At 35.9% G+C, this 13,776-nt stretch overlaps 1 protein-coding gene across 1 annotated transcript in view; it reads right to left on the reverse strand.

Moving 5' to 3' along the window:
* Positions 1-13,776, reverse strand: part of top2a (DNA topoisomerase II alpha) — a 59,569-nt gene that overhangs the window by 20,314 nt on the left and 25,479 nt on the right. Inside the window, exons 13-18 of the mRNA XM_077205950.1 lie at positions 6,068-6,193; positions 5,874-5,984; positions 5,683-5,788; positions 2,493-2,602; positions 2,271-2,363; positions 1,351-1,465 (exon numbers count right to left, since the gene is read on the reverse strand). Coding sequence (XP_077062065.1) covers positions 1,351-1,465; positions 2,271-2,363; positions 2,493-2,602; positions 5,683-5,788; positions 5,874-5,984; positions 6,068-6,193 — 661 coding nt within the window. The remainder of the gene's footprint in view (positions 1-1,350; positions 1,466-2,270; positions 2,364-2,492; positions 2,603-5,682; positions 5,789-5,873; positions 5,985-6,067; positions 6,194-13,776) is intronic.

Genomic DNA, 13,776 nt, shown 5'->3' on the forward strand with positions numbered 1-13,776 from the left:
GAGTAGAAAGTTTATCCGTCTTCGACTGCAAGAACTGGAGCGCATCACAAATGAACCGAAACTCAGCGTATAGGATACTTGCCTCACAGACATGAGGAATAGTCCTATATACGGTTAAAATATATCTATTTTTAAACGAAACAATTCAAAATAAATAGTTTGATTACCTAATCCATATAGGCGCGCGTGCACGTTCACTACTGCAGGAATGACGAGTCAGCATCGCAATAATCATCTTTGCTGCCAACACACTGTAAACAATTGTTCATTAATAAACAATTAAAATATCTCCTTGCTATCGTTTCCCGACACATCCATAATCATTAGGCTACTTTCGCCAGTGCTTTGCGGCAAGCTTCATGTGTGCTGAGCGCGAGGCATATATCCCGCACCCCAGTAGCCTATATTTAATTCAATTCACATTTATTATAGCATTTTTCACAATACATATCGTTTCAAAGTAGCTTTACAGAAAATGCATGTGTCTAAATTACAATTTAGAGTGATCTGTTATCAGAGGTGACTGAATGAAAATGAATTGAAATGCATTACACACAGTTTCATTGTTAAACAATGCATTAAGAAAAATGAGCTAATTGAAGTAAAGAATACATGTTGTTAAATGATTAGGAAACAGAAAACTTTAGCATTGGTTCTTTTTTACATACTCAAAATATGTGTAAAAAAGTCAACAAACTGACTGAAAAAAAAAGTTTTTTTTTTAGGTATTGTTAAAACTGGTTTCATAAAATTGGTATCGAAAAAAGTATCGATCAGGAACCGGTATCGAAAAAAGTATCGATCAGGAACCGGTATCGAAGTCAAGGTATCGGTATCGAAAATTGTGTTATGATACCCAGCCCTATGAATACCTTTATAAAAATATTTAAGACCTGCACAACACTTCCATCAAAAATCTAGTCTAGTTGTTTTCATTAGAAAGGCATCATCTACATATTTATGAAAATGTGGTCAATTTTGTAGACGGGAATTATGAATTCACAATACTGCACGGCATCAGGATAATACTTGGTAAAAGTAAAAAAATAAATAAATAAAAATCCTACTTAAATTTGTTCAAGCCACCTTAATTAAGTTTAGTCAACTTGAAATGTGAAGTTGTACTAAGTGACAACTTGGTTAGTTGAGTTGACTAAACTTAAAATTAAGGCAGCACGAACATATATTTTAAGTTGGGATTATTTGAGTACTTACAGGTATACTATACTATCGCAAAATGAGTTTATGGTTTTGTGACAACTCTGGATTGTACTGCCTAACCTTTGGAATAGCCTTTATAACAATGAATATTGAAATGACTAATGTTGCTAAACATGTAATGTTTCTCACCATCCACCAAGCAGGGGATCGAACGCTCATTGTCAGAGTTGGAAAACTGCACAAGCTCTTTATTAATGAAGTCATGGTAGGTGAGGGACGTAGTTTTCTGTCCGTACAGATACTCCTGCAAAAAAAGCAGAAACAAGATCATGCTTCCTGGGGGGTATTCCAGAAAACACGGTTATCTTTCCATCAAACATACACTGAACTCTTTGATTAACCTAAACCTTGCTTACTCAAGGTATGAATCAGGAGCAAGTTCGACCAACTCAGAGTATGTTAACGGTTAACACAAGACATTCTCAACAGCACGACGAAGCACAATGGAAATGGACGCAAAGAAAAAGCACGCCATACTACTTTTCTTTTGTTTAATGGCTATTTACATACTTGATTGCACAACCACCAAATAGATATGCACAATTTTTCAATCTTTTAAATATTTCCAATAACTGTGAATAAGAAATATTTGGTTTGTTTGATGCCAATTATATAATAAAAAGACTGATTAAACTAAATAACAGTCTGTGCTTGCAAAGGTAACATGGCTGTATAAGTTTATTTTTTTTTTATGTTTAGACATTGGTTGAAAGGTAAGATAGGGTGTTTTCTATGCTATAATGTATATGATAAAAAACATGTTAAAAAAATCTGAATGCAGATAAACGATGTGTGAGATGATTAGGGCTGGGCGATATGGCCAAAAAAAAAATGATCACGATAATTTTTTTATATCAGTCGATATCGATAATTATCAAGATAAATGTCAAATCTTTATTTCTTTCCAGTTTAAAGGCAGATTTTTGCTCCTAAGTGAAAGTTGTAGAAACCAGAGCGTTAATTGTGGTTTTAAACTACTCTTTATTGTCAGAACATTTCAGCTCTTCTTAAATAGCACATCTCTATATTGATTTTCAGGGTTGTGGTACCTCAGGCAGGTTGTGTTCTCTGCGTTGACGTCTGTTGATCATGAAGCTGGTCAGCCACTCCTTCCTCTCATCTACCATCTTCTTGCTAAAGGCCTGCAAATAGACAAAGCCACAAACATCTTCAGGAAGATTGATTTTAAAGCCCCTTTTATGATTTAATGTGACTATTTTTTGACCAGATTCCCAAATAGCAGGAATGTACTATAAAAGAAAAATGGTTACCAGGGTGATAGCTTCATCATCGGCTGGCCCAGAGTACTTAAAGGGGATTCGATGTCTCGTCATATCCGAAAAATACTCTTTGGCCTCTTTAGATGTGCTGGTACCCAAACCTGGAGAGAGGCAGACAGAAAACTACGTGTGAGATATTTACAAACGACCAAATACACATGCACGTTTTAGAACCACTTTCAAGTGTTATAGTAAACACTAGGGGTGGGTGATACGACAAAAATCTTATTTCACAATAACAATAGATCACGATATAGTTCGTAATTTTTAGTTAAAGAACGCAAACTACAAATAACAAAACAAATACGATAGAAAAATAATTCCTCAGGTACAGTAGATTTATCAAGAAAGAAATACTACATAAATTGAATAAATGCAAAAAATTTTTTTTTTAAACCTGCATACTGTGCATAGTTATTAAGTCAAATCGCAGAGAGTAATTTTCTTTATATATTTTTTTGTTTAACATTAAAGGGTAATAACTAAAGGATAACTTTTTAAACTTTTTTTTAACTTTTTTAAACTTTTTTTAACTTTAACATTAAAGGGTAACTTTTTTTAGTTAATGACCTGTAAGAATGGAGCTTCATAAATGCTGTTCATTGATTAGAGTAATTTTTTGACATTTGGGTTTAGTTTTTTTAATTCTACAATATATGGTGTAAAAACATCTGAGTGCTGCCATCTTCAGGGGTGAACGGTGGCTACTGCAGTTGAATTTTCCTATTGGAAGAGGGTACCAGCTAACCACGCCCTTGCCTACAGAGAGATGTGTCTCAGGTGCACGCCCCCCCCTTTATATTTAAGTATGTTGCATTAACTTATTATACATTTATATTTATGGCTTATATGATAAAAATTATTAAATACAATTTAATTTCATCTTAAATACATTTCATCATATACAGTTAAAGATTATGAAAAGCTGCGTTATAACTTCAGAATAGGGATGCACCGATCCGATACTCCGCATCGGTATCGGCTCCGATACTGCCATTTTTGCCGGATCGGGTATCGGTCAGACGAGGTCGATCCAAATCCGATATTGTGCGTCTACTATTCTGTGTTATAGTTAACCCACAAAAGGCACAAAAACATTATAAAGCACCATAAAGTTTTCGTGCACTATCTTATAAGTGTTCTGAAGCCATTATGTAGTATAATGTGAGATATAAATTAATATTTAAGTCATTAAATTCAAGATTTCAAGAAAGAAAACTTTTTCCCTCTGCTGCGGCTGTCCTTCATTCTCCATTCAGCATCAAACAGCGCGTCACGTTCGGGTACGACAGTCAACATGATGAAACTCTCTCCAAGATGATTCAATGTTAATATTATTATACTTGATCTGTAGATAAAGGTCTATGGTTTCGCATAAAACAACTTTATATTGCTGGACTTTATTGCTGTAACTAAATCATGTTACTTTCTACCGTGTGTCTGTTAGATCACAACACTGGAGTCAGAGCACTATCATTGTTCTTCACGCGCACAGTAACTGATATTTAAAACCGTTAAAAGAAAAGGCTCAATAAACTATTGCATAGAGATAGATACTGTATAATACACTACGCATCAATATGTATTTCCTTTGTGCTTTGAACTTTTCAATGCGGACTCGACGTGCTGCGCGCTGTGACTCAGTGTTGCTTCAAGCGCATCATTCTGCGCTCGGGATGCGCATAAGCGCTTTGTGCCGCACTGTATTGGAGCCTTTTGCGCAATGAAGGATTATTAATAGCCTTTCTTGTTCTGTCCTATCTATCATATGTTGCTGCCTCATTAAACAGCTGTGCTATACATTTAAAACATGTCTCAAATTACATAGCCTAGGCCACTAATAAAAAATTATCTTTTTGATTTTTGTTATCTTGTTTTTCATGAATGTATTTTACAACAATATAAAGAGCAATGTGTAACGTTTTACAAGATTTAGTGTTACACTTATTGTCTCTTATTTGTTCCACACTAAATGTTTTTTTTTTCACTAAATGTTCAGATTTTATACAATTATTGTGCACTCGTGATATTTCTAGACTAGTGGATAGTTCAGCAGTAAAATCTAATCTAGTTTATAATAGCATTTTTGTCATATATTATGATCATATATTTTTTGGATTTGTTGTTTTTCTTTATAATGAAGTTGTCTGTATTAAGTAGATGGTGTTTAACTCACAAAAGAGTGATTATCAGTTCAACACACAGTTATTGAAATTCTACTTGATTTAAAAAAAAAAACTGCGCTGGTATCGGATTGGTATCGGTATCGGCCGATACTCAGAATTTTGGGATCGGATCGGTTTTGAAAAAGCGGTATCGTTGCATCCCTACTTCAGAAGTGCAATTTCTCTGAATAACACAGATATACACACATGTAGAGGAGAGGTCTGCAATCTGGGTCTATATGAAAGGTGTTTATTGTGAGAATGGCACACTTGGCATGGCTCGCGAGTATGTCTGCAAACAGTGGCATGTTTGACACGAGTGGCAGGAAGATTGTAAGGACAGAGTGCAGAAAGCCCTTATATGGAGATGGTTTGGGAGTGTTTTATGCAAATGATTAACCTAGTGAATTTATCTTAAATGAGCAGCCCCATGCACAAACACCAGAACGATGTTAAGAACAAATTCATGCGTGTACGAATGTGATGTGAATTAGGCGGAGATTTACTCACTGGCCAATTTGGCTACTAAATTAAGTTGCCATCCATTCAAATCTAGTAAACCCCAAGCATGTTAAAGTAAGCCAGATAACACTGTATTTAATATATCATGATGACTCACGAGTTGAGTATTTGCACTAAATCTGCAGAGATTTGGCTCACACAAACCTCCCCAGCAAAGTGAGTAAACAAATAACATGCCAAATTGGCTAGTGATTTAACAGAGTTACCCACCACTGTTCATTTTTACCCGCATTTGACGGGTGTTAATTTCAAACCCTGCAATACTGAATATAAAACGAAAATCACTTAGTTTTAACCTTTGGAAATGTGACATTGATTTCATACTACAGTTCAGCAATCGCGACAACATATATTGTCATGCCACCCAGCCCTAGTAAACACCCAGTGTGCAGGTGACCCAGTCTATGACCCCTTCACTTGTGCAGAGAAATGGGAACTGAGTAAAAACATTGCTTACATTTGCCAGTGGACTACCACAGGTGTTTGAGACAAACCTTTGTAGTATTTGATCTTCCAGGATTTTGTGTTACTTTGTTTCTCCTTCCACTCAGTGAACTCTGGAATACTGTAGAACGAAAGCTCCTGCTTCTTACTGGACGCCTAGAATGCAAAGACAGGCACAGTCAAGATGCTTTCAGCTACTAACATTTGTATGCACTGTTGATGACGAGCAGTTGGCATCTACCTTGATGATCGGGGTGATGAACTCTTCAAGAAAGTTGTGGCGCAGGAGTGATGGCCAGTTATGATGGATGAAGTTGATGAGAAGACCTTTAATGTGAGATCCGTCTTGATCCTGCAGAAATCACCAAACATTACACAGGCAACCACTACAACAGTCCAATATCCTGTAACAGACACTATGTAGTCAAGTCTGACCTGATCTGTCATGATCATGAGCTTGCCGTAACGCAGGCTTTTGAGTGATTCAGAGTCACTGTAGTTCTTCTTGTACTGCAGACCTAGGATCTTTATGATGTTGTTGATCTCAGCATTCTCCATGATCTACAAAGAAAACATGTCTTAAATGAATGAAACATAGAATGTAAAACTACGGTAACCCATTTGACTTGCATGGAGAATATATCTTTGTCAGTACAATGCAAGTAAATGGGAATCTGAGACAGTTGTGGTCACCATTCACTTTATATGGAAGAGAAACTTCAAATGGCTATTGGACATTTCTCAGTTTGCATGCCATTTAATTTGCCTGCTAAGCTAACATACACTACACAAGTATTATAATCATAGATACCTATACATGGAAAAATATAAGAAAAAGGAAACTGAGCTAGTCAACATGGTTTCTACAGATATCTTCAAATTAAATTGAATGCTTTTTAATGCTTTTTTTTTAATGCCATACATGACCCATGACCTAACCGCCACAGATTATACAGTATATACACTTTTTTTTAACCCGATTAACCACAATTTTTTTTCTGTGATTAATCACAATTAAAAACACTTACATTTTTGTATACATTTAGTTTATATATTTTAAAATGTATTAATTTCAAAATTAATGTAGAACCAACATAAAGACAGTATATTTCAAATACTTGTTTAATGTAGGGATGCACCGATCCGATACTCAGCATCGGTATCGGCTCCGATACAGCCATTTTTGCCGGATCGGGTATCGATCAGACGAGGCCGATCCAAATCCGATATTGTGCGTATACTATTCCGTGTTATTGTTAAGCCCCACAAAAGCACCAAAAACATTATAAAACACCATAAAGTTTTCGTGCACTATATTACAAGTGTTCTGAAGCCATTATAGTATAATGTGAGATAGAAATTAACATTTAAGTAATTAAATTGAAGATCACGTAAACTTTTCCCTCCGCTGCAGGCGGCTGTCAATCATTCTTCATCTAGTATTCAGCGTCGCCTTCGGTTACGACAGTCAACATGATGAAACTCTCTCCAAGATGATTCTATTTACTATTATTATACTTGATGTTATACTTTTATATAAAGCTCTATGGTTTCGCATAAAACAACTTTATCTTGTTGGATTATTGCTGTAACATTAACTTAATCATGTTTCTACCGGGTGTCTGTTAGATCACAACACTAGAGTCCACTATAATTGTTCTTCACGCGCACAGTAACTAAAATTTAAAACTGTTAAAAGAAAAGGCTCGATAAACTATTGCATAGATAGATACCCTATAATAGCCTACACTACGCATCAATATGCCTTTCGTTTGTGCTTTGAACTTTTCAATGCGGACTCTGCGCGCTGTGACTCTGTATTGCTTCAAGCGCATCATTCTGCGCTCGGGATGCGCATAAGCGGTTTGAGCCGCACTGTATTGCAGCCTTTCATATCATAATACAGTGACGCAATGAAAGATTATTAATGGCCTATCTATCATATGTTGCAGCCTCATTAAACAGGTGTGCTATACATTTAAAATGTCTCAATTGTATAGTAGCCTATAGCTATATATAAAATAATTTATCTTTTTGATTTTTGTTAACTTGTTTTTCATGAATGTATTTTACAATACAAAGAGCAATGTGTAACGTTTTACCAGATTTAGTGTTACACTTTTTGTCTCTTATTTGTATTTTTCACTAGATGTTCAGATTTTATACAATTATTGTGGACTTATGATTTTTCTAAACTAAATTTTACTGCTGAATTATCCACTAATCTAGTTTATAAAAACATTTTTGTCATAGAATATGAATATATATTTTTTGGATTTGTTTTTCTTTATAATGAAGTTGTCTGTATTAAGTAGATTGTGTTTAACACACAAAAGAGTGATTATCAGTCAACACACAGAGAGTTATATAAATTCTACTTAAGAATTGGTATCGGATCGGCATCGGTATCGGTCGATACTCAGAATTTTTAGTATCGGATCGATTCTGAAAAAGTGGTATCGGTGCATCCCTAGTTTAATGGCATCGTTTTATGAATGAAGGTCTGCAAGGCATAATACATAGATTAAATATAGACTAATCCTTATTAAAGCTACAAAAGTCAAGAGCAGTTAGTGATTTTCTCTGTTCCCTTTGTTCTTTGAATACCATTAATGACAGAATTAGTGGCTACTGTCCCTTTAAAACCAGCTGCTGATAGAGATGCGGATCTCACACGCGCCTCATTCTCTCACAACTCTGCACGTTTTGGCATGATTGTGTGTTACTGTTTGTTCAAGCGCGAAAGAGAACTGTATTCTGGCACGCTGTCTTGTGCGCACAATACTATCGCGTCTTTGTGCGTTGTATGCGTGTGCGTTACATAGACAGGACTTTCACAGACAGCGGTCTATTTTGTCTTGTCGGGCTTGAATGGTTTAAAAGCATTTTCATGAATAAGAGCGGGATCATATTGTAAAACTAGCCGAAGGGTGACAAATTAATGGAGGCTGTGTTAATAGCGTTAAATATTTGAACGTGTTAAACTGTCATCCAGCCACTTCTGCTGGAATTTACACTTTTTCCATTTTTCTAGTCTAGTTTTATTCCTGTCCACCACTGTACAAAATGCCCGTGTTAAGGTTTTGCCGATAGACGATAGTATCGTGTATCAACGATAGTCAGAGATATTGCTGATGGCAGATGCCTTTGACAATATCAATACGATAATTGGCTCGTTTTACCATTAATGTATTAAATTATTATTATTATTAAGCTAGTATTATTATTAAATTAATATTAGAAACCACAATTAATTTGCCTTTCCTAAATTCATAACATCACCACATAGCCAAACACTTGAGAACACAGACACGCGCTTATAAGGACTCCTCGAAGAAAATATTTTTAAAACCGACTAAACTACATCCCACATCAAAATTGAATTGCAAGGTTATCCATTCACAAATTGTCAAGAGTGCTTGTTTGAACGCATCATTCTTATACAGATCCAAGATGAAAACAGCATCGTTGTTAGTCAGGCCTATTTTGTTTCCATAGTGTCATTAAACGTTTTGTCAAAACAATACAATGACTAAATATTAATATCACTAAAATGATATAGGCCTAATAACAATCTTTAGTTCATGAACACAGCACAACTCTGCCATCTGTGAAAATCAAAAGCAGCTTCAAACACTTGTTTAATGACAGTGAAAAAATTAGAAGAATATTGTTAATGTAGGTGCACAAGAGAAATATTAAGCCAGTAAATTAAGATAGAGACGACGATGGATATAACGATATAGTGACAGAGAATGAGGCGTTAATGCAGCGACAGATGTTGAAAGCTCAGTCCGTTTCTACTTTCACTTTCAGTAAATGAGCACGTTTACATGCACGTTCTTAACCCGATTATGCTGAATAAACTGACAATGCATGTGTCACGTAAACGCATTAACCTGTTTTCCTTTATCGGAGTCAAGTCATAAGTTTAAGTATAAACCGATCGACTCGGCTAGATTTTTGCCCCTTACTAGGGCTGTCACTTTTGAGAAAAATCAAATTCGAACGGTTATCGAATATCAAGTAATGTATTCAAATATATAATTTCTTGATCTGGGTCAAGTGCGGCTCTCTTTTTATTGGCGATGTTCCCCGCGGTGGAGAACAAGCGCTCCGTGCACGCACACGTGCCTGGGACACAGATTTGCGCGTCAATGTTGAGAGAAGTGGTATACGGTGTAGCTGTAGAACCCAAAATATTTCCAGACTCGACTTTTTAGATGAGTTGAGGTCGTAATTCTCCGCTCGGGCTGTCGTTCTGTGCGTTATCTTCCATTTTCAAACAGGGAGGCTATTATTCGCTTGATTTGGTCATGGGCTTACGCTACAATACGTTTAGAGCGCCCGCTCCTGGATGAGATGGCAAACAATAATAAAAAACGGTCTAATCATAGACTGTAAAAAATGCGCTAAACATGGCACTTTAAAAACCGGATAGTTTATTTATAGTTCGAATACGGATATTTCAAGTCATGTTCGAATGCATATTCGAATATCGAATAAAAAGTGACAGCCCTACCCCTTACTCTGATTTCTCCTGGCTTTTTAAACACATTAACCCGCGTTCTTTGGGCTTATTGAAGTGCGGCGTGCGCATATGTGAAGTGCATCCAGACAGAGAGAGCACTGGTACGAGGACATATATTGCAAACACCGACTCTTTCTTGACCCGAGAAATTATTAAAACGTGTTCTCATCTCGTGCAGAAGTACAATCAAAATGCTGCATCTGTAACGGCATGAGAGGATCATGTGTCCGTAAATTTCCCGCTGACATGTTGAAATACTCAAATACAAAAATGATTAGGATCTTTTTTTACCTCACTATACCGGGAAATAACCTGATTTAGCCTATTAATAAACACTCCACCTTTGCTAGCAAAATAGAAAAAGATTCTCATATATAAAACGAAGTAATAAAACAAGCAAATTAATGAGTAAATAAGCAAGTTAATAACCAAATAAGTAAGGCCCGCCCCCTCACAATAATATCTTGCATCGCCGATCTCACAGGCTGACGATATGAAAATGGAGCATATCGCCCAACACCAGCCCCTCCGCATCGCGGCAATTTTGCTCCAGCCGGAAGCAATCAAACCGGTTCGGCGTTTATCACACTAACGTACATATTTTGTGACCGTGAATAAATATTATTAATAATAAAGGCTATATTCAAACAAATTGATACTGTAACATTTTCTTTAAAACTAATCTAAATTTTTAATACCAGAAGGGTTCAAATTTAAGGCTATTTAATACCATTTAAGGCCTTAATTTACACAAAATCCATTTAATGACTTAATGACGTTTCTCGACCCCAGAGGGTTTTGCTCGATTTTATTCACATAGCAGGAAAATAGACTTAAAATACTCCGTCATTTTTGGTCATTCAGACTTAAGAGCAACGGATCCAGCTGATGTAGTAAGTCATTTATTCTTAAGTGCTTTGTTCTAATCGCGATATTGAATAGTGTCTGTACACCGCAAAAAGACTTTAAATATGAATTGCGTGTCTGTGTGTAGGCTAAATGATGAATGAACAGGATAGACGCGCGCGCATTGTTTACTACAGTTATACAGCGCGTGTCTGTGCCGTTCATTCACTCTCGCACCTACATTAGTAAACGTTATTTTTACATGAACACATCCAAACTATATTGCTATAGCCTACTAAGAGGAGTAAAAATAGACTGAAATATGTTGAAATAAAATGTCTATATAAGTAACAAACTGCAAATTAACATGTATATGCTAATATATCATACACAATATGTTACAGACTAAATATGAATGTTTAGACAAGATTTTGTGATTAGTTTTGGATAGATTATAAAGTTTTGACTGTAAAAAAAAGACTACTGTCACATTAAATAGTTAAGCTTTTGTTCACCAATTTCTGCTCATATGTTAAATATACTATAGTATGATGTTTTGTCAAAAATAAAGTAGGTATATTGAATTATCAACTAAGATGTTATTAGTGTTTGTTCCAATATTCAAACTAATGAATAGAGATGCTCCGATCAGCATTTTTGGGGCCGATCACCAAAATCATGATCTGCCGATTGCCGATCACAGAATGGCAGGGGAATGGGAATCTTTTATCTATAATCTAGCAGAGTTTGCACTATTTGACGAAATGTGTTTATTTAATTGTATTTAGAAAATGAGATGTCTTAAGGCTACTGTAGGCCAGCTTTCCCAAATAAGGCAGAGTAACATTAAATTATTCCAAACAAAGAGGGGTAAGGCAGACCAACACATCATCAGATCAGCCTAACCGGAGGGGATCAAGTTACACTTATGCATATTTGGAAATTGTAGCCTCTTCATACAGCCACTACATTTACTAATTGGCAACAAAATGTACAACTTGTACCACCAAAACTGGCTACTGATAAAAGGACAAAACTATGGCAAGTTTTTTTCTGTTATTATTATGAACGTCTGATGAAGTTGAGCAGAATGCTCTTTTATGAAGTTACTTCATTAAGGACATATTTAATGAGGTTATGCCTGAAAAGGTTTTGGATTTTTTATCATATGTTCATTTAAAAATATATATTGTATAAAATTACTTCTTGTTTTGTTTTGTTTTATTGTATTTATATGATATTTGTATTTTTACAATTGATTTTTTGCCATGAAAATAAATTTGAATGCTGACATGGCATTAAATAAAATAATCTGATTCTGATGTAGTTGAGGAACCAACTACGTCAGATCAAAAAAAAATAAAATACCACCACCACTTTTGAAACATCTCGCGGCACGAATGTACCAATACAAATTAATTTTGTTCATTCGTTAAATAAGAGGCAATCTAGCGCTGAAATGTTTTTTTTTTTTTTTATCAAGTGATCAAAGTGCTCGTTGTCGCAGCGATCAGTGGCGCAGATACCGCATTCTGTTGTGGCTCGCGCGGTGCACGGTCTTCACTCGGACGCGCGCTTCAATCCGTTGGGAGACTCCCTATTAGTTCCGGTGAAGGAGAACTCATGTTGCCACTGCCAAGCTCCACTCTGCTGTTGTGTGCCCGTGCGCCACACATGCAGGTGGGAAAAAGTCGTGCGAGTAATTTACGTCACGTGATCGGCTTTTTTTATTCGACGCTTTTGGGGTTCGCCGATCGATCTATTTTTAGCCAATATCGGCCGATCATGATCGGCGTCCGATCAATCGGAGCATCCCTACTACTGATTCCTTACCTTTTTTAATACGCATGATAAAATGTATACTTTTTAGAAAGAAAGAATACACTTGAAATATTGTTAAAATTGTAATTGTTGTTGTAATTGTAACCTATTTGTAATTGGTTACAATTTCTAATTGTAAAATATGTATATATAGATAATTTCTTTTGTCCTTGCATTCTTTGGGACCCAGTGATACACCTGTGTGAAAGGCTAATTAATATGCAGCTCATTATGTATGTGGCACATTATCCGGCCTTTCTCTTCTCCGGCGTGAACACGCCTCCATGCATATTGCCTTTCCAAACAAAAGGTGTCTTATTAAATTTAAATCAATGTATTGTTTTGTGTAAATGATTAGGCAGGATGATTTTAATATCATTTTGAAGCAAAAACTCTAGGCAACAACGCCCATTAGTCAAAAGTCTTGTGGACACATTTAGTACGTGTTTTATTTCAGACACTTTAAGTTTTAGTTTTTTCAATAACCATTAGGGCTGCAGCAATCGATTCTTTTTGTAATCGATTAATCTAGCACTTGATCGATTAATCAGATATTTTTTTGTGTGTGTGTTTTATTAACATAATAGTTATATTAAACTTGTGTCTATTTCAGTTAAAGCTGTTATAAGTTATATAGTATGCAAGTTATAAAGCTATCTCATATGTGAATTTTCCTTTAAGATGTTATAATATAACCACTCTAAGGCCATGTCCACACGGACACGGCTATTTTTATAACCGGAGTTTTTCCTACAGCGTTTTTAAAAAAAATCCCGTCCACACATGCTCGGTCTCCGTCTACATGAAAACGTAAAAACACGCAATCAAGCGCGGTCAAGAGCATGCCACGCCAGCAGGCGGTGATATAAACCTTAACCCTAAAGCCACGTTGGCCAATCAGAAGCGCAAATCTGATGTCAAACACAGCTGATAACGGCGCACACTC

Source organism: Siphateles boraxobius, unplaced genomic scaffold, assembly GCF_051911475.1.
Source record: "Siphateles boraxobius isolate OS27281-9 unplaced genomic scaffold, OSU_SipBor_1 55, whole genome shotgun sequence".
In the NCBI taxonomy this organism is placed as follows: domain Eukaryota; kingdom Metazoa; phylum Chordata; class Actinopteri; order Cypriniformes; family Leuciscidae; genus Siphateles; species Siphateles boraxobius.